Genomic DNA, 27,066 nt, shown 5'->3' with positions numbered 1-27,066 from the left:
CCGAAAGGATGGTCTCTCACCATATATCGCCACCAGCGCCCTTCATGTAACTCTCTCAGCTCCTGGAGCACAGTCCTTTCCTGCAGCACCAGGTTGAGTCGTAACACAATACCTTGTATATAACTAAGTTGAAATTCAAATAGGAGACAGGTGGAATCACAACTGGGTATGGTGCTTTGGATATTAATGGCTTGGCTCAGCAGTGGAATTTCTCAAGCTGTATACACTTTTTTGTCTTAATTATGCATTCATTAAAAGCTTTTATACCCAACAGAATAAAGTAAATATTTTTTGATCTCCATAGTGTGCTCCCAGACTGTAGATTTGCACAGCAGGATCTTGATAATCTGAATAAATTGTATTTCCCCAAGGAGTTTATCTTTCAAATAAGGTCATAAAGAAATTCAGCTCCCCCATCCTTAGATTTCTCTGTGTGTCTTTTCTACTATAAGTAATATAGAGCTTGGGAACTAGAGTACATTATAATAACACATACTTTCTTGTGGTCCAGTTAAATGTCTCAGTCCATTCTCTCTGCTTATCTCTGGTAAAGTATCTTTTAAGTACAAAAGAAATGAATGGTTTTACATGGCAACTATCATTTTGATGGATGCTATAGAAAAACAAAGTCTATATTAACATTCAGTGTTTTTTTGTCTGGTCCCCCAATCAGTGGATAAAATTTATTACATATACAAAGCTATAGTTTAAGCACTATTGGCAGCATTTTTAAAATGGAATAAACGGGCAGGCATTTGGCATTGTGGATAAGATCTGGCTTGGGGTGCCAGCACTGCATACTGAAGTATCTGGGTTCAAGCCCTGGCTCTGCTCCCAATTTCAGTTTCCTGCTCATATATACCCTGGGAGGCAGAAGGTTATGGCTCAGGTACTTGGGTTCCTGTCACCTACATGGGATACCAGGATTGAGTTCCAGGCTCCTGGCTTCACGCTGGCCCAGTCTAGACCGTTGTGGGCATTTGGGGAGTGAGCCAGCCGATAGCTGATTCTCTCTCTCTCTTTCTCTTTCAAATATAAATAAATAAGTAATTTGAAAATAAGTAATCACGATCACTGTTGTATGTTGAGCACCTGTTATGTAGAAGGCGCTTTACATACATTCTGGAATCCTTATCACAGATCTGGAATGCATTATCGTTCTCTTTATTTTTAGATGAAGGAACTAGCCTTGGAGAGGTTAAACACTTGCAGAGGCCTTCCAGATGGGTTAGCTTCAAATCATGTACTTTTCCTGCAACTCTAATGCCAAAGAGGGTCCCAGTGCCTTACACCCAAAGGATAAGTGAAGGAGACAGGGAAGGAGACACAGTGAAGGAAACAGAGAAAATATAAAATGATGAGCCTGAATAAATATGCACAATCAGTTAAACTTATCATTTTTCTTAGACAAAAAGAATAAGATGGCAGTACACCTCATATTGAATGATGGCCTAAAAAGAACACACTCATACACTTGTGAAATTCTTAGGCAATGGCTTTTTCTCTCTTTGTGTGCTGCCACATTTATCTCCAGTGTAGCTAACATTCTAGGCATATCCTTTTATTTAATTATTGAAATACTACAATACCTAATAAATTATTTACACTTAAAATATTTAAATATTTCTAGAGGAGCAGGATTATGTTTTATTGCACACTAAGAAATAAAAGCAATAAAAGTTGAATTTTTAAAGATCTGCTATTTTTTTTCTTGCCTCCCACTGTCCATCAATCAAACCTTTCCAAGTAGCCACTGTGTGAAGACAGAAAGATCTGAAGAAGTGAAGGTGCCACCTGCACCTTTGTGCACAGCTGGGGACTCAAGGGTCAAGCAGACTATGCAAGGAGTTAGTGCGGTGACAGTCAGAAGATGGAACAGTCCTTCAAGCTGCAGTGGCTGCCTTTTCGAGGAGGCAGAATCTGATCTGGGTTGTCCCCAGGAGGGGAAGAGGATTTCTGTTACAGAACTTCCTCTTTCTTACAAGCTTTTCAGTCTGTTAAATCAAACAGTCTTCAGATGCTTCAGAAATAATAACTGTTTGGTACAAAAGAGTCTGCATATTTTTCTTCTGGTCTAAAGGAAAAGATGAGAATTCATTTCCATTTGATGTTTATGTATTTTTGGCAAGTAGTATGGAGATTCATGTTTTTGTGACCATCACTAAATACCCAGAGAGGGAAGAGGGGGAGAAAACAAACATGTGGACAGCCAGAAGACACAAGATTCACTATGCTAGCCAGGCTGCGGGTATCTGATCCACAAGAAGCCTGGTACCATGTTTACCAGTTGTATGAAAAACCTGACACCTAGTCAGCATCATCAAAGAATTCCTTAACTTCAGATCAAATACTTGAGAGTACTTCATCAGATAATTGTGGGAGATCTGTTCACTTTGCCCAGTTGTAATGCCATACCTACAACCAAGCTATCAATTCTTTTTCTGATGTGTAGTCATGGATGTGTCCCTTATCTTGTTTGGTTTTTTTCTTTCATAATCCAACAATGGTTTTTCAGTTATAATTTAATCTAATATAAAGGGGCATTATGATTGACATGGTGCAGGATGCAAAAAGCATAAGATGCACAAACCCACCTTTTACCTCAGATAGTCGTTGACGTTGGATGGTTTGACCTAATGATTTTTCAGATTGGTGCAAGAGTGATACATATTCAATAAAAACTGTACTACAAATTTTGAATTTTCATCTCTTTCCAAGCTAGTGATAGTGTGGTACCATACTGTTTCTCAATGCTAGCTAGCAGTGATGAACTGCAACTCACAGCTAGCCACCCAGTCATGAGTAGACAGCCTATACTCTACAGTGTTCTGTGTTAAGCTGCGATGCTCAGTAGAGTAAACGATTACAATATTTTCAGCTTAAGAGGGATTTGTCAGGAGGTAACCCCACCATAACTCATTGAGCATCTGTGGTTTACTAGAACATTTCTAATAGTTGGAAGGTAAGCTCTATGCATGGCTATACGTGATGAGAGACACATAGAGGGAAGCATTAGATTCAGTCCATAACAAAAGATCTCACACTTAACATAGCCTCGTTGGCACTTGATCCCTATAAGCAGCAGATACATCATTTTTATTTTACTTTGATAATACTGCTAAAATGTAAACCATTCTAATTTTTATACATAATTGGTTTACCAGGCTATTTGGAATAATTTTAGGAGCAGTTTTAAAAAGAAGCTTTCTTGACTTTCATAACAAGGGTGACATTGAGGAGCCCTCAAAATGTGATGTATTATCAACATTTTATATGGCAACTTCCAATTTCCTGTGTGCTATTACATGATGAGTACAGAAACTACCATGTTTCCTGGCCATCTTTATCTGTAGTGTTGATGTTTAGCAATTGAGGTGCCATTTTGAAGTGAAATTATGTAAATGAATGGCATTACTAATTGAAAATAAAAGACCTGGCTTTGTGGCATAGCAGCTTAAGCCTCTTCCTGCAACACTAGCATCCCTTATGGGTGCCAGTTCAAGACCAAGTTCTTTTATTTATTTGTTTGTTTGCGTGTTTGTTTGTTTGAAAGTCAGTTACACAAAGAGAAGAAGAGGCAGAGAGAGGTCTTCCATCCTCTGGCTGGTTCACTCCCCAGTGGCTGGAACTGTGCCGATCCGAAATCAGCCAGGATCTTCTTCCTGGTCTCCCATGTGCATGCAGGGGCCCAAGGACTTGGGCCATCTTCTGCTGTTTTCCTAGGCCATAGCAGAGAGCTGGATCAGAAGTGGAGCAGCTGGGACTTGAACCGGCACCCATATGGGATGTGGGCAGCAGGTGGCGGCTTTACCCACTACGCCATAGTGCCAGCCCAGCAGTTTTTCCAAATCTGATCCAGCTCCCTGCTAATGCACCTGGTAAAGCAGCAAAGGATGACCCAAGTCTCTCTCTCTCTCTCTTCCTCCCTCCCTTCCTCCCTCCCTCTTCCTTCTCCTCCTCTTCCTCCTCTTCCTCCTCTTCCTCCTCTTCCTCCTCTCTCTTTGGCTCTGCCTTTCAAATAAAAATAAATAAATAAATCTTAAAAAGAAAGTGGAAGAGTTAAAGAAGGGACCATAATTATTTGGTTTCAACAGAGCACTGTTAAAGTAGTCATATCTGTTAAGTGTTATGACCCAGAAAAATCTTGAATCCTGTTCATTTTGGGGTAGGGAGTGCTCTGCCATCCTCTGGCTCATTCTCCAAATGCCTGCAATGACTGGGGATGGGGCTGGCTGAAGCTGGGGACAGGAACCCAATCCAGATCTCTCATATGAGCGGCATAAACCTCATTACTTGAACTATTACTGTGGCCTCCCAGGGTCTAGATTAGTAGGAAGTGTAACATAGGAGCTTGAGCTTTAATATGAGAAGTGAGCTAATTTGGTCATCTTAGGGAAATTTTAGGAAATCAAAATTATATTTTTCTTATTTTAACCTTCAGAAAATTTTAATATTATTTTCAACACAGGTCATAGGCATCCAAATTGGTAATATATATTGTTGATGTTTATTTTTCTTTTAAAAATAGTGACATTCTCAGAAGTATGAAAGGAAACAAGAGAAACAGGTGTGACTAAGGCTGTATTTGCACAGGTATTGTTAGTATTAAGACAAAGGATCTCTATCAGATTTCTGAATTTTCTCAGTTTAATCAAGACTCCTAGATTTGATGGAGAGAGTTTGTGGGGCAGATATTGAAGGTAGTCTCTGATAGAGGCAATCATATGATGATAGATATTTTGTGTTCTGCATAATTGCTGTTGCCCAGGTAAGGGTTAAACTGCAGTGCTGGTTGGGCAAAGAGTTATTGACAGGCCAGGGAGTTATGGGTGGAACCATAACAAAGACTGGGTTTTAGAAACATGGACCACTGACTTTTTTTTTTAAGGGAAAGGGTTTATTGGGGGAAACCCGACAGACCAGAGGGAAGGGGTAAAGAAGGAAAAGAGAGAGAAGGAGAGTGTAAGAGAGAGATCAAGAGAGAGAGCGAGCGAGAGAGATCAGGAGATGGAGAGGAAGAGCCATATGTTCAGGAACAGGTCCTTTTAAAACTTTGCCTGGGGGCAGGCATGGAAGTAGGAGCAGTGAATCCCATTAGGATCGGGGTGGAGCTGACACCGGTGGTTGGGACATGTGGTCACCTGGCTTCCAGCAGTGGTGGTGGGGGCTAGAGCCTAGGATGGTGATGGACCGTTGACTTTCAGCTTATCTCCCCTTAGAAACACAAGACACATCTCTTGGCTGTGACCTACATAAGCTAGACTGGGTCATGAGCAGTGAATATGCAAGCCCTAACTAAAAGGCCACATGTTTTTCTATCATCCAAGGAAGTGTAGTAGAATGCAACTGAATCTGAATCTGGGAGACATTACTGCATAAACAGACTTAAATCTAAATTGTCAAATAAGGAGCCAATATTATGACTCAGCAGGATAAGCCTCTGCTTGCAACACTGGCATCTCATATTGAAGTGCCAGTTTGAGTCGTGTTTGCTTCAGTTCCAATCCAGCTCCCTGCTCATGTGCCTGGGAAGGCATTGGATGGTGGCCGAAGTGCTTGGGCCCCTACCACTGACATGGAGACCCAGATGCTGTGCTGCACTCCTGGCTTCAGCCTGGCCCAGACTTAGCCTTGCAACCATTTAGGGAGTGAACCAGCAGATGGAAGAATTCTCTCCCTTTCTCTCTCTCTCTCTCTCTCTCTCTGTTTGTGTGTATGTGTGTGTATGTCCCTCTCTGTCACTCTGCCTTTTGAATAAAATAAATATTTGAAAAGATAAATTATCGAATAACATACATTTGTATGAATTGGGGTCATTTATGTTGAATTCCTGCTTAAATGAGAAACAGCGTGGAGTCCCTCTGCCACTGATGAGTCCTGCAGCAGGCAGCACCATGGCAGAGACTCGCTGTTTTCTTGCTCCCATCCTGGTTTGGGTAGACTGGTAGAAGAGGCCCACAGTTAACCCTCGGCCTTGAACTGCCTTAACTCCTCCCACTCAGATCCTAACTCCTGATGGGTGCCTCCAATGTAATTGCATTGGAATATAACTCAAAATACAGCAGTATTTGCCTCTTGCATGCCTTTGTTTACCTACCATATTTAGTAGTTTTTCTGGGAATTAAGCATTTTAAGGCTATAGTTAGAGGAATAGGTCACACAGAAAGACTGAATTTGAGGAATATATAGGTTTAAGAATTATTAAACTTGAAAAATGGGTGTTTATTCCAGAGCTAGTACAGGACCAGGCTCACATTTTGTGGCTCTTCTTCTGTTATTTAACTTGCTATTCGAACCATAAGAAACAAATAGAAAGGGAAAGAGAAGCTAAATAGCCCTAAATCAAGGGAAAATAATGTTATTTAAAAATATTCCCCGAAGAACAACAATGCATGCACCATAATTCTGAATAGAAACTAAATTTCAAGAGAGAAGCAGTGTGACAGAAATGAAACCTTTTTAGGAACAGAAGACAAAGATTTTCTTTTACTCAAGAGAGTTTCTTGTTGCTGAGCTGTAATTTCCATTTGAAACCACTGTCTTTACCTGAGAACTTGGATTTTTAAGGCACAGAAGGTAAAAGACCTGAGACAATCTCATAATTAGGTCAAAGTATCACTTGAAATGGTATTTAAGATACTTTAATCTAAATTATCAGTTGATAAAGGAAATAATTCTCTTGGATTGAGAAAGAAATTTTAGATAGATTGAAATATTTTTCTCACAGAAAAATGATTATATAGCATTTTCTCATTAACACTTGTAGCTCTTGTCATTATTATTAATGTTCCCTGTCAGAAAACTGAATGGCCAATAGCTTTGCCTTCAGGCATATGTGTAAGAAGGCCAGAAAGTGGAAGGGAAGATGAGGAAGACCAATGAAGTATCGAAAATGGCCCGAAGTGGATGAGGCTCAAAATTGGATAAGCATGTTGGAAAGACATAGGCTATTCTGTTTTTGCTTAATTCTTTTTTGAAAAGATTTATTTATTTGAGAATCAGAATCACAAACAGAGAGAGGAAGAGACAGAGAAAGAGGTCTTCCATTGCTGGTTCACTTCCCAAATGACCACAATGGCCAGAGCTGGGCTGATCCTAAGCAAGGAGCTTCTTCTAGGTCTTCCACATTGCTGTGGGGCCCCAAGCCCTTGAGCCATCTTCCACTGCTTTCCCAGGGAGCTGGATTGGAAGAGGAGCAGCCAGGACACGACCTGGCACCCATATGGAATGCCAGCACTGCAGGCCGAGACTTAACCTGCTACTCCACAGTGCTGTCCTCTGTTTTTGCTTTATTCTAAGCTATTAAGAAAGCTGATGGACATTCTTTCATTAAACACATGTGTTTTGAGCATTACTCCTTACTGGATACCACAGTCACATGAAATATAAAACATAATCCTTGCTACTCAGAGCTTAGATTTGGTAGAGGGAGAGAGAGCAATAATCACTGGGAGCTTACAGTGGCCAAGTGCTGTGCTAGAAAACTAGAGGGCAGGGTAGAAGCCCAAAGGAGGTAATGATCAATTTGACCTGAGCCAGGGGGGTTTGAAAAGCTGAACCAGGTTCACTCATTCAGCAGCTGGGGCTTGCATGGACCTGGCACTGCTTTAGGCACAGGGGACACACCGAGAAGAAAACAGGTCCTTCCTCCCATAGCGCTTATTGAGGCTTTAGAGAAGGAAACAGACACATTATCAACAAGCAGACAAGTAAGCACAGAGGATAATTACTGCTCGTGACGAGTACTGAAAGCCCGTCAGACAGTAATGTAAGTGCGAGTGACATGGAGAGGAATGCTCAGACAGCAGTGGAATCATGCTCCCCCACAAGAATTCTGTACGTGCTGCTTCCTCTGTTTGGAACATTCTCCCTGCAATCCCACCTCTGTCCTGTTTAAAATGTTATGGTATACAGTCCTACAGACTTTTTTTTTTTTTTTGACAGATAGAGTTAGACAGTGAGAGAGAGAGACAGAGAGAAAGGTCTTCCTTGCGTTGGTTCACTCCCCAAATGGCTGCTACAGCCAATGTGCTGCGCCAATCCAAGGCCAGGAGCCAGGTGTTTCCTCCTGGTCTCCCATGCGGGTGCAGGGCCCAAGCACTTGGACCATCCTCTACCGCCTTCCAGGGCCACAGCAGAGAGCTGGACTGGAAGAGAAGCAGCCAGGACCAGAACCCGGCGCCCGTATGGGATGCTGGCGCTGCAGGTGGAGGATTAACCAAGTGAGCCACAGCACCGGCCCAGACTTACTTCTAAGGGTACAGCCAAAAACTTGTCATGGGACTCCAATCCCATTAAAATTTGTGGTAAAAAGTCTTCTTAATTGTTAAAGTAATCATATTAAATGTTAAAGTTAACATATGGATAGGTTTAAGTATAAAAGTGATCATATAAATAACATCAAGTGCCTGGTAATAATAATAATAGAATTAAAAAGGAGGAAATGTCTGACATGAGAAGCAGTCCACACAGCAGACTCCTAGAATGACATTCGCTGTAAATAACACTCTGACCTCAGAATCAACCCTTAAGGCTTCCTGATCTGGCTCAAAGGCCTGTGAGAGCATTTCAGGCATGGAAAGCCAAGCAAAAAATATCCTACACAGAGGATCTCTTTGTAGACCTTAGTGGAAAGAAGGGGCCATCAAGGAAGGATGTACTTTTCTCTGAAGGGAAGAGAGAACTTCTATGCTTCTGGCTGCGTCCAAATACTGATGGAGTCTGTGGTCACAAGGCTTCCATAGCCTTGGCAGCCCATGGCAAGAGCCTCGGATGATCACTGACGTCATAAATAAGAGTGTTACTTGTTAAAGGAACAACAGAAGTCACTGTGCACTTACTCCCCATGTAGGACCTCCATCCTTAATGAGTTGTACTATGAGAATTAACTGCAAAACTTGTTCCTAAATTGTACTCTCTATGTTGTGTATGTGTGTGTATGGGTGGGTGCACGCAAACTGTTGAAATCTGTACTTAACATAGAGTTGGTCCTCTGTATATAAAACTAAACTAAAAAATGAACCATAATGAAGAAGGGGATGGGAGAGGGAGTGGGAAGTGGGATAGGAGTTGGGGTGGGAGGGTGTGTATGGGGGAAGAACCACTGTATTCCTAAAGTTGTACCTATGAAGTGTTTCTCAGGAAAGCCTTCACTAAGTCGCCACTCTAGGGCAAATCTGCATGGTCATTTAGAGTCCTATATTCTATCATTTGTGACTTCTATCTTATAATTTTCCATTTATTTGTAAGTTGTTTGGATTTGTGGCTCTCTCTTTCAGTAGTTTACACACTCCACAAGGCTTGGGGCTCACCTGGATTGGTTCATTGTATTGCTGGTGCCTGCTGTGGTTCTGGTGTGTGATGTGAATGTGTAGGTGGTTGTCATGGTTGAAGCCAAGCCAGAGTGCATGGGGTTGCTGCCTTGTGGGATGAGGAGGTCAGCAGGGTCCAGGTCAGGGAAGAACGTACAATGTTACTGAGTTTGGACTATTTCCCATAAGCAAATGGGATCCTGTTAATGAGTTTTAAACATGTGATCAGATTCAAAACATTATCAGGTTCGTGTAGAAAAAGAGGATTGTGAGATTGATGCTGGAGGCAGTAATGGTAATTTAGTACACTGTAATAGGAAGTATAGACTGGGGATGATGAGGGACAGAAGAAGAAATGCTAAGGAGAAAGAACGAATGGACTTGGTAATTGATTCAACATAAGAGAGGAAGATGGGCCAGCTTTCAAATTCCTGAGGTGTGAGTTTGGATGTGGCCTTTCTCCTAGTGAGGGCATATGGGAAAAAAGCTGCAGGATCACATAAAATAAAATAAATTTGCACAGGTTGAGTTCAGTATGGATGTGGGATGTCCAAGAGAAGATGTATTCTTAGAAACAGTTGGGAAAATGAATTCAGATCTTGGGAGAAAGACTCGTGTTAGTGATTTAGATGCAGGAGATATTAATGTACAATTAATTTATAGCTCAATTCCATGATTTTTACGTTGGCCACCTCATTTCCGTGACTTCACCATATATCTGAAGAGATCACTTTCTTCATTGTGAACTCATTGCATCAGTGATGAGTTAGGGCTTATGGATACCAGACAACAATGCTCAAATATGTCTTACTGTTCTTGCCACCTTCCCTTCAATCTACTATATATTTTCCATGTGCAGAGCTGTGATAGCATTCCTACATTGCCTCCATAACAACCCTGTGAATTGGCTGAGTTTTCTGTTTTTTTCATGGGGAATAGTGGAGGTTCAGTGATTAACCTAGGGTCCTGACCAATGATCAGAGACAGAGTTGAGCCAGGTCCACCTGACTCCATGGGCCTTGCTCTACTCTACCAAGCTGGGCTGCGTCTGAGTACCTGTGGCAGCTTATGATTTGTTCTGCTGTGATGCCATTATTCTTTCTCTTTATTTGACATATAAAAGGCTTCTTATTTAAAAGTCTAGAAATACATATACAAAAACATTAATAGTGATTATCTCTGCGTGGTGAAATTATGAATGATTTTTGTTTTCTTTTTCTTACTTTGTATGTCCTGAATTTTATGGACTGAACATTTATTACTTTTTATAACCAGAAACATAATGGCACTCTTTCTAAAACAGCAATGATTTTTTTCCTATCCAGAGTAATATAGGTAGGCATTTAATGCAATTTAACTATTGCTTCCCACTTTCCCCATCACATTAATGGAAACCCTTAAAAGCAGCATTGTTGGAGCTTAGTTTGCTTACACATGGTCTTAACCATTGGATGAAACATCATGTTTTTTGCTTAAAGCTCCCAGAGTCCATTTGCCCCCGACTGGAGTGTGTGCTATGGCATTCTGGCCTGAGAGAGGGCAGGTTTCCCCCAGCCCCCTGAATCCTCACTTTAACCTTAGTTTAATTACTGAGGTGCAAGCTAAGCAAAGAATGGTGAAAGGAAATCTCTGACACATCCAGAAAGCACTAGAAATTTGGAAAATTCTGTTTCTAAGCAGAAGAGAGGAGAAATAGACATGTAGGGAAGGAAACATCTTTACCTTCTAACCCTTGCACACAAACATGTATCAGTTCTGTTCCTGTTTGCCATGGACATTTGTTCAGTTAGCCATGGACATTTGTCCATTAAGCGTTCTCTGTTTTCCGCTAGTAAACTGGATATGCTTTTGTTAGATTGCATTTGAGGGGTATATAACATTATATGTTTAAGAAATGAAAATATTTCAAGCCTATGGTAGAAGACATTAAATAATTGCCTTCAAATGAAACACAGCAGGAAAAAACCACCAGTTTAAAAATTCTTTGTAAAAGTAATTTAGTTATTTGATTTCCCATAGCTCTGAGTTGAACCACTTTTAAGTTATACTTCAATTGGAAGAAATTCAGTATCTGCATATAAGTATATAAAGGTGAATAATAAACAATGCTGTGTTACCCCACATAATCCAGCTCACCCTATAGTTGGGTTCATTTTCTTGGCAGGTGAACAAATGGGAGAAAAGGTTTTCCCCTATCTTAGTGCCCATCCACCTCTTACTTTGCAGAGCCTGGTTGTTCTTGGCTTCTGGTGATGGCCATTTCTGTGTGCTGTGCTGCTCGGCACTCTAGGCATGCAGCTGGGATAGTTGAAAGGCTATCTCAGACTTCTGAGGGACTGCAAAGTAATTTTATTATTTATTTGAAAGTCAGAGTTACACAGCAAAGGAGAAGCGGAGAGGAAGGGGGAGGGGGAGGGCAGAGGGGAGGGGGAAAGAGAGAGGGACAGGGAGAGGGACGTCTTCCATCCTTTGGTTCACTCCCCAACTGGCCACAATGGCTAGAGCTGCGACAATCCGAAGCCAGGAGCCAGGATTTCCTTCCAGGTCTCCCACGTGGGTGCAGGAGCCCAAGGACTTGGACCATCTTCCACTGCTTTCCCAGGCCATAGCAGAGAGCTGGATCAGAAGTGGAGCAGCGGAGTCTCAAACCGGTGCCCATATGGGATGGTGGCACTGCAGGCAGCGGCTTTACCTGCTATGCCACAGCGCCGGCCCCTGCAGAGTAATTTATTTGGATGCCAAAATCATATCCAGGGCCCTAGTGCTGTAAAACTTGGATAACAGTTACCAGAAATAACCTACTCATCATAAGAAGAGAGTCCTCTGAAGTTTGCAGTGGAAGTTCCACGTGTCAGGATTATCCATTCTTAGCCCCCAGGGCAGACTTTGCCAACCCTAAGAAGCAAGATTTGGAGAACAAGTTTGTTATTTGAATTGGTGCTGGAATAAAAATCTTCAGTGTCGTTTTGATAAAATCTGCTGAATGGGAAGTCAGAATATTTTGATTGAATGGCTGTTTATAGAGCCTTTGATCTCAGAGATGAAGGGGACTTTAATGACCATCTGTGATGAACTACATTTTAAAGATAAGCATTTATTCTTCTTCCAGTCATGTTGGCAAATAGACCTATTAAGAGCCAGAATCTTAACCTGATTCCTGAAGTCTTCTAGCTTGACTCCTACTAGGAATATGATTAAAGTATCATCTTCCACCAGAAGAACCAGCATCTAGAACCAACATTTTAATCAAGTAGCCCTAGTAATAAAGCATCTGATAGTTTAACAGCTGCTTTATAATTTTTTAATTCATTTATTTTTTAAATGTTAACTGATATATATAAATTGTACATATTTATGGAGTACCATGTAATATTTTAATATGGGATATATTGTGTAATGTTGAAATCAGGGTAAACATATTATCAAACATTTATTATTTCTATATGGGGAAAACTTCAAAATCCTCTCTTCTAGCTTTTTTGTTCCCCTATTATACAGCACATTCTGATTATGTAAAAGTAGAGTCACCTAATGTGGACCCTTTAGTTCACTCCAGAGCTTTTTGCCTAGCCATTACTTAGTGCTACAATTTCTTGATATGTATTTTGTTATTTAGAATACTACTTACAGTCCAAATGAAATACAATGGGAGTCACATATGTAATTTAAAATTTTCTAGTAGCTACATTTTGAAAGTAACAGTTAATTCAATTATAATAAAATATTTAACCCAATATATCCAGGCCATAATTTCATCACATAATCAGTATAAAAATTATTGAGTTTTTCCATTTTATTTTTCTTACTCTTTACACTCAAGTGTGTATTTTACACCTATAGCACATACCATTTTAGATTAGCCATGTTTCAGACACCCAATAGATTCATGTGGCTAGTGACTATTGTGTTGGACAGCAAAGATTTAAAAATATTCACTTCTCAAATACCATGGAAGCATACACACTAGAAGAGAATAAAATATTTCTAGGTGGAGACCTTAATACTCTTAAATAACTTAGAAAAGAGGGGGTGTATGTTGATATTATTTAAATAGATCAACAGTGAAATAGCTGTCTGATGGCATTCTGTATTCCTTGAGTTATTGGAGCATATTGATCCCATACTAATAATCATGAATTAAAATGGAAGGGTAACCAGGACATGGCCCATTCTAATTCTAGCAGAAATAGGCAAGTTTTCTGCGGACAAGTATGTGTATGTGTGTGTGTCCACTCTGGTTTTCACAGGGTTACAGTGACAGAGCCACAGTTTTCTAAAGGCATTATTGTCCAGTCCTTCCTCTGAGTTTGAGCTCTTGTAGAGACAGGTGAAACCCAACCCCAACCCCACCCTCTTTGAATCACTGCTACAGAAACTCCTGAAAAAGGGGGAAAGAATGCTATTAGTATCTGAATAAGGCTGACCTAAAACAAAGAACAATTACAAATAATCCATCTTAGGTGGAGTCCTCAGAGAATTGTTAGGTCAGGAGGTTATTTTGTGAGGTTTCCTGAGACTTTACTGGTCAAATCTGTGTTTATATTTCATCAAATCAGAATGAGTTGTTTAATGAGTTGTTTTATTTACTTAAAGAAATATTTAGTTTGAGGTTATGGGAAAGAGCGAATTCGGTCTATCTTCATATGGAATTTGTCACCTAACCATGCATCCCACCTTACCTACCCTTATATTATCTGTAGTAGAAAATAAAGAAAGTTGTAAAGTATGGTGAGGCTAGAAAAATCGCTTGTGTTCATTGGCAAATGGTTTTAAAGAGTTGTGAAATACCATTTCAGCTAGTGAAACCAGAAAGCCCTCACAATCCTTTCTTAAAATGCCTTTAAATGTGAGTGTTTTAAGAGGAGTAAGTGGGGGCTGGTGCTGTGCCACAGTGGGCTAAGCCCTTGCTTCAGGCACTGGTATCCCATATGGGCGTTGGTTCTACTCCTGGCTACTCCTCTTCTGATCCAGCTCTCTGCTATGGCCTGGGAGAGCAGAAGATGGCCCAGTGCTTGGGTCCCTGCACCCACGTGGGAGACCCGGAAGAGGCTGCTTGCTTTGGATCCTCCCATCCCCAGCCTGTTGAGGTCATCTGGGGAGTGAACCAGCAGACGGAAGACTTCTCAGTCTCTCTCTGAAATAAATAAATAAAATTAAAAAAAAAAAAAAAAAAAAGAGGAGTACGTGAAGAAAACTTGACTTCCAGAACACCAGTTCTCTGCCCACCACCTTGTAAGTGGGGTTTGTTGGCTTGCTTGCTTGCTTGTTTTCACACCAGCAGTCACATTTCTCCCACCCCTGTCATGCCAACCTTTTTGAGTCCATCTGCGTTTCTTGCCTGCCTTTTCTTGGATTGATTTCTAAGCGCTCTTTCTTCCTTTTTATTTTTTTGGCACCCAGGAATTAAATAGCTTTAATTACTTGGATCTGTACAGACTCGCTGACCTCTTTAACCTCACTTTGCTGGAGAAGGCAGTGATCGATTTCTTGGTGAAACATCTCTCGGAACTCCTGAAGAGCCGGCCAGAAGACGTCCTCATGCTGCCCTACTGCCTGCTGCAGGAGGTCCTGAAGAGCGACCGTCTGACCTCGCTGAGTGAAGAGCAGATCTGGCAGGTAAGGGCGCTCTGCTCCGCCACCCCCGCCCTTCCCGTCGGCGCTGAAAAGGCGTGATGCGATTATGGAGGGCCAACGACGACATTTTGTCTGGTTTCATCCTGAGCGGGGTTGAAGTGTTGGAAGTTACACTCCCACGCTGAGCAGGAGTTTGGAGGCACCAGCCCGTGAGGCGTGGAGGCCTCAGCTCAACACAGGAACCTGCAGCTGAGATTCCCAGACTCCCCGTGGTTTCCCAGCAGTTTGTGTGACCACATCAAGAGTCAAAGGTTTTTTTTTTTTTCTTTCCCTGATAGAAATTGTTTCTTAATCAGAATATGGGAAGGGTGGGCTGTAAACTGGTATTGATACATATTTAAAACCAGTGGAATCAGAATGAATTCTAGACTTTTTCTGTAAGCAATTCAGAAACGGTTCTTTGTTACAGTACAGACAGCCTGGACTTTGAATGAACTGAAGCTCTTGTGGAATGCAGTGGAAAAATCTCCCTCAGTCCATTCTGCATTCATTGCTATTTGCCTAAGCTCTGCCTTTTCACCTGACATAGCATTCTTTCCACATTGTGTCATTCCTTTGTCTAGGGGACAGGAGCATGTCTTATGTTTTGAAGTTGATTATTCAATTAAAATTCTCCTCTGCTCATCCCGGGTGACTCTCCTGGAGCAGTCCACCTGGTATCTTTGGGAAGCGGTTGGAGCCCATCTTCCCCAGTCCTCTAACACTGTCTGTAGCACTCTCCAAAACACTGGCTAGCCACTTCATTCATCGTAGAGCATCATGGCTGGGAGATTTCATGATCATTCAAAAATAGTTATGTAAAGAATACAAGGGGGAAGTACAGGTCTTCTGTTAATGGAAGAGACCATTCAATCCTGGTATCTTATCAAATAATATCCAGAGAGCACTTTTAATTCTGCCTCCAAGCCTAATGCATTGGCTGATTATCCAGTATCTGCCTCTACTGATTGATGCTTTTCCTGGTGCCTTTCTCCCTTACTTATTCCTTCGTCTGACTTGAATCAGCAGTTTTCCTCTTAATTATTGCCTCCATCAATGAGACCATGAGCTGCAGTGCTCTGAGGGTTTTTTGGGTCCCTGGCTCCTTACAAACTGACTTATCCTGGGGCCGGCGCATAGCTCACTTGGTTAATCCTCCACCTGTGGCGCAGGCAACCCATATGGGTGCCGGGTTCTTGTCCTGGTTGCTCCTCTTCCAGTCCAGCTCTCTGCTGTGGCCCCGGAGGGCAGTGGATGATGGCCCAGGTCCTTGGGCCCCTGTACCCGCATGGTAGACCAGGAAGAAGCACCTGGTTCCTGGCTTCAGATCAGTGCAGTACCGGCTGTAGTGGCCATTTGGGTGGTGAACCAACGGAAGGAAGACCTTTCTCTCTATCTCTCTCTCTCTCACTGTCTATAACTCTACCTGTCAAATAAAAAAAAAAAAAAAAAAAAACTGACTTATCCTCCCAGCAGACCTGCAGAATGACTGTTACCAACTCCATCTTCCAGATGAACAAAATAAGGCTTCAGTGCCTTGCTCAGAACCAACCTTTAAATCCAGGTCTGCTGGTACCTGTCCCCATCTCTCCACTATTCTGCATTGCCCTTATTAAAAACAAAGAAAATAATAAGGAAAAAATGAAAAATTATACATTTTTGCTGCTTCTTGGACATTCCTGTTCATGTTTGTCCAGGCAAAAGTTGAAAGTGTTGGCAAAGATATGATTTTGTCCCCTTTAAACATAAATCATCAGAATTTACATTCATCAATTCAAAGTGGGAAGTAACCAAATTTTCTTCACTTCCCAAGGGACAAAGAAAGATTTGGAATGAAGTCTGCATTTAATTTTTTCTAACTGAATTGAGATTTGATGCCAACCATCCTTGTGGCTTCTGTCTCTTTCTGTGGCATGGTTGAAGGCACTGCCAGAGATCGACATGGTAATGTACAGATGGCTGAGTGTCAAGAAAATTCCATACTGTCCACGTTAGAGCTATAATTGCCTCTCTAAAGGTTACTAATATTATAATGTAGAATTTTAAAAGCTGGTTTCTGCTGCAGGCAATTTTTTTTAATACCTGGTCCTCAAGAAAGAATTAAAAGACTCACATAAATATTATCAATTTAGGCATTAAGCAGGCAATAAGAAACTGTTTTTGCTTTATCTTAGTAAATAAGTAATTCCTTCATACTCAACTCAATAGAGAAAAATCAAATCAGCCCAGCTATATTGCCTCAAGTATAGTTAAGTTCATCATTTTTGCTGAGGTTATACTAGTAATGCAATATACCATGGAAGAATCTAATATTCAGCCCAGGGTGAAGATTGGGTATGCCAGAGGATTAGTGTCAGGGTGCTTTATAGAAGTGAAACTTGATGGACAGGCTGGAGACAGATCTACAGAATCTCATTAAAGTGCCGAATTGTTCATTACAGAACGTCCTCACTGTAATAAAGTGCTCATTGACTTTGACAAATCTCCATCCCATGTCTTAAAGAAGAACAGTGAAGCAAGGGGTGTTGGGGAAGAGAAGGGAAATTGGCACAGAGTAGGACAGGTAATAGAAAAGCAGATGAAGGGGCTGTGCTATGTGATTAATATGTGTAGCCGGTAACTTATTTGAGAGCACCGTAAACACGCATATGTTTTCACAGATGGTTCTTCTACTATATTCTAAAAATGTGTTTTGGGACAACCTCATTTTTGCTGAAAGGTCTGGCTTTTGTTATTCACCAGACTTCACATCGTCTGACTCTGAAGACCTGTCATAGAACCTTCAGTTTATCCTGCTGTCCGTTACCTAGGCCCTTTGCTTCATAAAGTGTGCTACAGGCAGCAGTAATCATTCTGTGGATTCATGAATCTGTGAAATCCTCCAAGACTGAGTCTCACATCTGCTCTTTTTTTTTTTTCCTTCTGACCTCTCTGAACTTTAAGTCTCTTTCTTCACAGAGGACTTCTAGGTCCTCCTAGACAATTTCTTCCACCCTTCCATAGCCTGAAATTCCTTGATCTGTTGTTTAATGTCACTCTACACTCAGAGGTAGAGAGATTTGTATTGCATTCACACCTTACCTGCCTATGGACATAAGTCTTCTAAAAATGTTGTTTTCTAATTCAAATCAATGCAGCTCAACCATTTGATTTCTTAGGTTCCATATGAAAGACACAAAATTGTTACTGGGTTGAAAGAAAGAGGAGGCTGAAAATAAGCAAATTAGTTGAGGGAGAAATAGGAGGCATGAGGTCACTCACATTTATAACCTGGCAAGTCTCCACCAGTTTTGTGTTTCTTTCTGGTTTTATCACTATAAGACCCTGGTAAATGTATATTAGAGTCAACATACAGTTTCAGACTGTTGAGCCAGGGTCCTGCCATAAGGAACTAGGGGGTTGGAGAAATGGGGAGATGTTGGTTACAGGGTACAGAACTTTCAGTTATAAATTCTGAGGATCTGATGTACAGCATGGATGACAACAGCTGTGTTGATTAATCTGACAGTGCTTAATCATTACACAGTGGATACATGTAACAAATCATCAGTTTATACCTGGAATATATAAATCCTTATTTGTCATGTAATCGGTAAAACATGGCAACTTTTCAGAACAACAAACAGAACAAAATAATGGAGTAATTCCATAGCACTCCCACACATTGGGCCTGTTCTCATCTTTTGAAGCTCTGGCTAATCCCAGTTCTCTTCTAAGGAAAGTACATTTCCTGCTTCTTTTATCTTAAATGTTCCTCTAAGTGAGAAGGCGATGACTGTGTTCGATGGGAGTATGGTGTGAAGAAAGAGCCTGAGTATAACATAAATTCTTGTATGTTCTTGCATGGGGGAAGGCATGACTTTTCATCTATCAGTATGTATTCAGCACCTACTAAATATAGCAACCATGCTGGAGTGTAAGGCACAGGACAGGTTTCTTAACCACATTTTCCTCTCACAGGTCTTACCCTGAGTGGGAGGGATTCTTAGGATCTTATAACATTATTCCAGTTATCTGAATAAATCTTTATCTCTGAAGTATCAGAAGCAAAAGGATATTTTAAAGTGGATAGAAGAGGGTAGAAGTTTTGCACAGTGGTTAAGATGCCATTTGGGATACCTATATCCTATATTAGAGTACCTAGTGGGAATCCTGACTTCTCCACTTCCAGTCCAGCTTCCTACTGATGTGCACCCTGGAAGCATCAGATGATAACTCAAATACTTGGGTCCCTGACACCCAAATCAGAGGCCCGGATTGAGTGGTGGGCTCCTGGCTTTGACCTGGCCCAGCCCCGAATGTTGTGAGCATTTGGGGAGTGAACCAGCAGATGGAAAAATCTGTCTGTCTGTGTCTCTCTCTGTCTCTGTCTGTCTCTCCCTGTTCTCTGCCTTTCAGATAAAATAAACAAGTAGGATAAAGATAGTTTATGGAAATAAAAATGAGTCTTTTTTGAGCACCTATTTTATGCTCAAGTATAGAGTTTTTATATTTTATGCTCAGGTATAGAGTTGGAAACTAGATTCTGGGGCAAAAGCTTTACCCAAGGCCGGCGCCGTGGCTCAATAGGCTAATCCTCTGCCTGTGGCGCTGGCGCACCAGGTTCTAGTCCCAGTCGGGGTGCCGGATTCTGTCCCAGTTGCTCCTCTTTCAGTCCAGCTCTCTGCTGTGGCCCGGGAAGGCAGTGGAGGATGGCCCGGGTCCTTGGGCCCTGCACCCGCATGGGAGACCAGGAGAAGCACCTGGCTCCTGGCTTCGGATCAGCACGGTGTGCCGGCCCAACGGAAAAAGAAGACCTTTCTCTCTGTCTCTCTCTCTCTCACCGTCCACCCTGCCTGACAAAAAAAAAAAAAAAAAAAAAAAAAAGCTTTACCCAAATATTCATTGATTAGGCTACAGAGATTTAGCTCACTTTTGTCTTTGAATACAAAGACATTTTACTTTCCTTTAGTTATCAATTTATTAAATGTTTCCTACTTTTAGTCAGGAAGACTTACTATTTTGTTAAGACCAGTACTTTTCTTCCTTTGTTAACCTTTGAATTGTATCAATTCTTTCTTTGTTAACCTTGAAGTAGATGGCACCTCCTCCCTGTATTTTGAGCCTAACTTTGCCTGGACTTAAGTAGATAATAAGGGCAATAATTCAGTGGTCACAGAAATGACAATGAACAAGGTCAGGCTTTAGCAGAGAGGGGAGTCTCCTTTTTCCTGGTTAAGTCCCATTTCACTTTGGCAAAGAGAGACCATGACACCTGGTTTGGGTCTGGGGAGTAATCCTGTTTACATTTGTTTTTGATTTTACATTCCTAGAAGAAGAAGCTGTGGCCTGAAGTGTTTATATGTTCCCTGCCATGTTGTTTTCTTGCACTCTATGAATAATAAATAAAAACAATAATGTAGAGTTTCCATATTAAAATATATTGAATGGATAATAAGACATCCTACTATTCTTATAAAATGTGAATTTAGTCTAGGAAAATTGGTGTACAAAATTAGTTTGGCCTTTTAAAGACTGAATTTTCCCTGTTATTTTTGTTGGAAAATTTTTTTTAACTTTTATTTAATGAATATAAATTTCCAAAGTACAGAATATGGATTACAATGGCTTCCCCCCAATAACGTCCCTCCAACCCGCCACCCTCCCCTTATCCACTCCCTCTCCCCTTCCATTCACATCAAGATTCATTTTCGATTCTCTTTATATACAGAAGATCAGTTTAGCTTACATTGTAAAGATTTCAACAGTTTGCTCCCACACAGAAACATAAAGTGAAAAATACTGTTTGAGTACTAGTTATAGCATTAAATATCAATGTACAGCACACTAAGGACAAAGATCCTACATGAAATTTGCTTCAATAATCCATACTGTTAATAACACATTCACTTTATATCTATAAAGATAAAAGTCACATGTTGTTTAGAGAAATCTACAATCTCAAATGTGATGGTGTTTTGAAAAACTCCTCCTGGGCTTTTATCTGTGCCACAGAATCACCCACATTATGGTTTGATTTAATCACCTTTTTTTTTTTCCCTCAAAAGGGGTCCCAGAAGGTGAAGTGAAACAAAAACCTACTGTCTCTGTGTAGTGGGAAAGTAGGGGACATTAGTGATGTACTGAGCTTTCATCTTTTATCTTTAGATGACAGATTGACCTAACTGAACCACTGGCCAGGCCTTCAGACAGTACTGTATGTCAAGCAATGCTGTCATAATACTTCTGATTTGAATACCACATCACAGATTCAAGAACGCTTCTGCCTTTATCATGGCTCTGCTTTCCAGTAGTACAATAAGGGAAGCTGAGGTTAAAAATAACCTAGAAGTCAGAGTCAAGTCTTTTGTTTCTTGAGCTCTATTTTAGCCTGTGACTTCTAAATTCATAATAGAAGAAGCTCATGGCCGGCGCCGCTGCTCACTAGGCTAATCCTCCGCCTTGCGGCGCTGGCACACCAGGCTCTAGTCCCGGTCGGGGCGCCGGATTCTGTCCTGGTTGCCCCTCTTCCAGGCCAGCTCTCTGCTGTGGCCAGGGAGTGCAGTGGAGAATGGCCCAAGTGCTTGGGCCCTGCACCCCATGGGAGACCAGGAGAAGACCCTGGCTCCTGCCATCAGATCAGTGCGGTGCGCCGGCCGCAGCGTGCTGGCCACGGCAGCCATTGAAGGGTGAACCAACGGCAAAGGAAGACCTTTCTCTCTGTCTCTCTCTCTCACTGTCCACTCTGCCTGTCAAAAAAAAAAAAAAAAAAAAAAAAAAAAAAAAGAAGAAGAAGCTCACCAAATTCAGAAGTGAGTCACAGAAGTGCATCCGATTAAGTCTGTGGCTTTAGAAGGAATTAAGAGTGGCTTGCAGCTCTCTGCTGTGGCCAGGGAGTGCTGTGGAGGATGGCCCAAGTCCTTGGGCCCTGCACCCCATGGGAGACCAGGATAAGTACCTGGCTCCTGCCATCAGATCAGTGCAGTGCGCCGGCCGCAGCGCGCTGGCCGCGGCAGCCTTTGAAGGGTGAACCAACGGCAAAGGAAGACCTTTCTCTCTGTCTCTCTCTCTCACTGTCCACTCTGCCTGTCAAAAAAAAAAAAAAAAAAAATTAAAAAAAAAAAAAGAGTGGCTTGACCATTCCAGTTCCCTGGTGTAGTGCCCACAGATTGGGAGGATAATGGCCTTTCTGCTTGCTTCTATGTCTGTGTCATGTTGCTAATTGTACCTCTGTATTTCATGGCGGGGGCTTCATTCATTCTTTCATTCATTCCAAACAGTCATTCAGTGTCTAGTCTGCCCAACCATGTCCTCTTGAGTACCACTGTTGCCTGCTACAGGGTGGATGCTGGGCATCCAGTAATGGAGAGGACCGACAGGGCCTTGCTTTCATGGACCTTGCAGGCTCTGTTGTGGAGCCTTCTGCTTGCTACTCAGTCCCATCACATGCTGATTCTGGGCATGCCAGAATGATCCGGATACAATACAAAATAAAAAGTTTCTGTGGGACGTTTCCATACCACCCAGGGTAGCTTTGTCTTTTCTTTGTATGCAGCTCTAAACAGCTTTCAAGCTTCTGCCGTTAACCTAGCTGTCTAAATTACTATTTAATTTTTGAAGGAGCAGAAATAAAAAAGGATATATGTTTTAAAAAATCTTTCAATGCTATTTATTTGAAAGACAAAGATAAAAATATCTCATCTGTTGGTTCACTCCACAGATGCCTGCAATAGCCAGGGGTAGGTCAGGCCTGAAACCTGGGAGCCCTGAACTCAGTATGGGTCTCCTGCACGAGCAGCAAGGTCTGAACTGCATGAGACATCACCTTCTGCCTCCAAGGTATATATTAGCCAGAAACCGGAATTGGGAGCAGAGCTAGGACTTGAACCCAGTTACTCTGATATAGGATGAAGACATCTCAAATGTTGTCTTAACCACTGCACAAAATGCCTACCCCAAAAAAGAATATTTAAAAATGGATAAAGGAAGTTTGTAGGAGTAAAACTGTATATTTCTTCAGGATCTATTATGTGCTATGCATAGTGTTGAAAGCTAGCTTTGGTATAAAATCCAGAAAACTGGGTTAACTGTACAGTCCAAGCCTCCAAGAAATCAAACTGGGGGTGATTGTTGAATTAGAAATTGCAGTGGGGCACCAGCATCATGGTACAGTGAGCTAAGCCACTGCCTACCTCAGCAGCTTATATCAGAATGCCAGTTCAAGTCCCTGCCGCTCTGCTTCTGATCCAGCCTCCAGCTAACAGCCTGGGAAAGCAGCAGAAAGGGACCAAGTACTTGGGCTCCTGCTACCCACATGGGAGACCCAGATAGAGTCCCAGGCTGCTGGCTTCAGCCTGGCCCACCCCTGGCTGTTGTAGCCCTTTGGTCACTCTGCCATTCAAATAAATCAAATCTTAAAAAGAATATGACTAATGTTTGTTTTTTTTTTTTTTAATTTTTTTTATTTATTTGAGAAGTAGAGTTATAGACAGAGGGAGAGACGGAAAGAAAGATCTTCCATCCATTGGTTCACTCCCCAAAGGGCTGTGACAGCTGGAGCTGGGCCGATCCGTAGCCAGGAGCCAGGAGCCAGGAGCTTCTTCCAGGTCTCCCATGTGGGTGCAGAGCCCAGGCTCTTATGCCATACTCTGCTGCTTTCCCAGTCCTTAGCAGAGAGCTGGATCAGAAGAGGAGCAGCCAGGATTAGAAACAGTGCCCACATGAGATGCCAGTGCCACAGGCAGAGGATTAATGTACTGCGCCACAGCACCAGCCCCTAGTGTTCACAGTTTTAACACTTGGATTTGGGTAACTAGGAAAGGAATCAAATACTGTAGCCTATGAACTTGTATCCCCAAACAAAATTGCACTCCCCTATGGTGTTCTCGCCCTTCTTTACTTTTATTTTGTGTATGTGAGTGCATTGTTACTTGGTTTTTTTTCCAGATAGGCACTTTTTGGGCATCTTACTGATATCTCCTATCCCCCTAAACTTATCATTTCTTAAACCAATCAGATTTGAACACTTCCCAGTTTTCTTCCTAAAACTTCTTACTGTTCTTTTCAGCCTTTTCTATAAGTGTAACTGAGATGTCTCCGTTTCCTTCTTAGAGCTGTTAGTGAAGAGGCCAGGCAGAGGCGCCACCACTTCCCTGGTGTGCAGAGGGGATGTTTTACCCTCTCAGGTTGCTGAGCCAGACCCTGAGAAATGCTGCTCTTTTCTGGGGTTGGTGCTAAAAGCTGCCAGCATGTGTATTTAGTCATTCTTCCTGGTCTGCATGCAGCTAATTCCTCTGTGAGGATTCATCCCTGAGTAGCAGGACTAGTGGCTTTGCTGATGTTTGTCTGGGCTTGATGCCTTTGTGAGATGCGTGACACATTCAATTCAGAGGGACTTGGTTCCAGGTACCCCTCAGTGCCAGAGCTGTGTGTTGTCAAGTAGCTGTGAGGGGCCATGATTATCAGAAATTGCAGGAGACCCCACTTGTATTCATGTGCTGCTGTTCCCATGAGTTAATAGTTTCTTTTTCTTTCTCTCTCTCTCTGCTCTTTTTTTAAAGAATGAGCACAACAGAACAACAAGGTGATTTATGAGATATGACATATTTATGTTCTCTGCTTCTAATTTTCATTGTGATTCATGTTGTTTCCACACTGATATTTTTGTCATTGCTGCTATGAGAAGGAAAAAGATGACTGGAGAATATTACTTATGCATTGGTGGCCTGCAGTAATATTGCTGCTACCTAGGTTATCAGGGATTTAAAAATAAAACCAACTCTAAGCTGTGTATGAGGTAGAAACCCTGAGGCTAGGCACAGAAGTCCATCAATAATAACAACAGTAATAATTCTTTACAAGCCTAGAGAGCTTCGTATTTTAAAGCATTTTTACACACATAATTTCATTTGAGTCTCTCATCAGCCTTGTTAAGGGTGATGAGGCAAGCACCATCCAAATTTTAACTCGTGGGAAAACTGAAACTCACAGAGGTTTGTTCCATGATTGACTCATTTCACAGTGTAGGTTTCAGTGGAGATCTCATTGTGTTCCTTTGGAATACAGAAAATCCTTTGGAAAGCAATCTTAAAGTACTTTACGCATGTCATAAACCAGAGGTTTTTTTTATATATATATTATTCTATGATATGTGAGCCAGAAGTAGGTATCTCTTTGGTTTTTTTTTTTTAAAGATTTTATTTAATTATTTGAGAGGCAGAGTTATAGACAGAGAGAGGGAAAGACAGGTCTTGCATCTATCTGCTGGTTCACTCTCCAAATGGCTGCAATGGCAGGAACTGGGCTGATCCATAGCCAGGAGCCAGGAGCTTCTTTTGGGTCTCCCACAGGAGTACAGGAGCCCAAGCACTTGGGCCATCTTCTACTGCATTCCTAGGCCATAGCAGAGAGCTGGATTGGAAGAGGAGTAGCCTGGACTCAAACCAGCACCTAAATGGGATGCCGGCGCTGCAGGCAGAGACTTAGCCTGCTATGCCACAGTGCTGGCCCCAGAAGTAGGTATTTCTTAATAAATTACCAGTTTTCATTTTCACCTGTTGTGCTACTTTGTGGGAAGCTGTAAAATGACTCCAATAAAAGGAATACAAGAAGTGTTGCTGAGGCTCTTTTGGTCACAGCCCGGAAGATTGAGTCTGTAGATGGGCTGATGAGAAAGGCTGGAGACAGAATTCTGGAAGAGGAAGGGAACTACCTTTTGTTCTTTCAGAGTATAACGGGGTGAAGAATGAAGCAGGAAACTAGGGTTGGCAAGGGTGCATCGCTTTAAAATCAGTAGATTGAAGTCAGTGTAAAAGAGAACATGGAGCGCTATTACTTCTGCTACAGTGACACAGACTGTGTAGAAAGTCTGCAGGCTGGGGTCCCCATCTGGGATGAGAGATTGGATGGAACAAATGAAAATGATTAATCATTACATCTTCATTTGATGCCTAATATGTTGAAAATTTAGAAATATATGCAGAAGACAGTATGACAGATTCAGCAAACTGATAGGGAGAAATATTACTTTATGGACATTGATAAATGTTAGTCTCTTTCCAATACAGATGAACCTATGAGCCTGTATCCTGCAATATCAGGCCAGTTGAGTGTTCATAGTGTTAATGGCAGTTGGCCATGTAGACCATAGACAGTTCTTGTCCCTGGCTTTCTAAGAGAAAGGATCTAAACTTATTTTTGAGTGGCAGTCATTTGGTTTTGCAGTTAATATGCTGGTTCAAAGTGTGTGTGTCCTACATCAAAGTACTTGTGTTCTAAGCTGAGCTCCAGGGCCTGAGTCCAGCTTCCTGCTAATGCGGACTCTGGGAAGCAGTGGTGATGGCTCAAGTAATTGGGTTTCTGTCACCCACGTGGGAGACCTGGATTTCATTCCTGGTTCCTGAATTTTGCCCTGGCCATGTCCTCTGTGTTTTTGGCATTTGCGGAGTGAACCAGCAGATGGAATCTCTCTGCTTCTCTATCCCTCCCTCTCTCTCACTCTGCTTTTCAAATAAATACATCTTTTTAAAAACTTTTTTTGGGAAAAATTGAATTTAAAGATAAGGTTTTTAATGGAGAGAAAATATAAAACTGTGTGGATGTCATATCATTTGGTGTATAGTTATACATATAGCTTCACTAATTCATAGCATGTAAATAACAATATATTGTTTCCCATTATTATGGAGAAAATGGAAATGACATCTTTTCCAGTATTATGGAAAATTATTATGGTTAAAATATGGAGAAGGTGGCAATAGGACTTTTGGAGTACTAGCAATGTTTTGTGATGTTAGTTATAAGTGTGATAAGAGGACAAAATACTCATGTCTCTGTACACTGATGTGCAACTCTTGGTGTGTATACTGTATTCAAATGACTTTGAAAAGGATTTTTTGGTGCAGTGAGTTTTTAAATGCATGCATAGGTTTTTCATAATAAACATTTCCATGAACTTTTTGAATGTCCTTATATTTCTTATGCTTCAAGAACAGAAGCTAAAAAGAGCCCTGCTCACTAGAGGCTGAATGTACCTAACTTCTCTGTGTTGTTGATGAGAAGTGCCCACACACTACCTCCCTTGGCCAAACCAGGAAATCAGGTAATTAAAGGAGTGATGGATGGTGCGTTAAAGTTTAAACGTTTTAGAAGGACCTATCTTATT

General features: G+C 41.6%; 1 protein-coding gene across 6 annotated transcripts in view; it reads left to right on the top strand.

The window, feature by feature from the left end:
* The window catches only part of KLHL32 (kelch like family member 32), a 256,551-nt gene that overhangs the window by 169,575 nt on the left and 59,910 nt on the right, over positions 1-27,066 (top strand). For 5 of the 6 annotated variants that reach the window (XM_051855442.2, XM_008263237.4, XM_017345291.3 and 2 more), the window contains one exon: positions 14,712-14,927. In XM_051855442.2, coding sequence (XP_051711402.1) covers positions 14,712-14,927 — 216 coding nt within the window. Of the gene's footprint in view, positions 1-14,711; positions 14,928-27,066 lie in introns of those variants that run through there. The other variant, XM_051855445.2, reaches the window with a different exon arrangement.

The sequence above is a fragment of the Oryctolagus cuniculus genome, chromosome 5, assembly GCF_964237555.1.
Source record: "Oryctolagus cuniculus chromosome 5, mOryCun1.1, whole genome shotgun sequence".
Taxonomy (NCBI): domain Eukaryota; kingdom Metazoa; phylum Chordata; class Mammalia; order Lagomorpha; family Leporidae; genus Oryctolagus; species Oryctolagus cuniculus.
The sequence above is the reverse complement of the archived record's forward strand: the minus strand, read 5'-3'. Positions and strand labels throughout refer to the sequence as shown.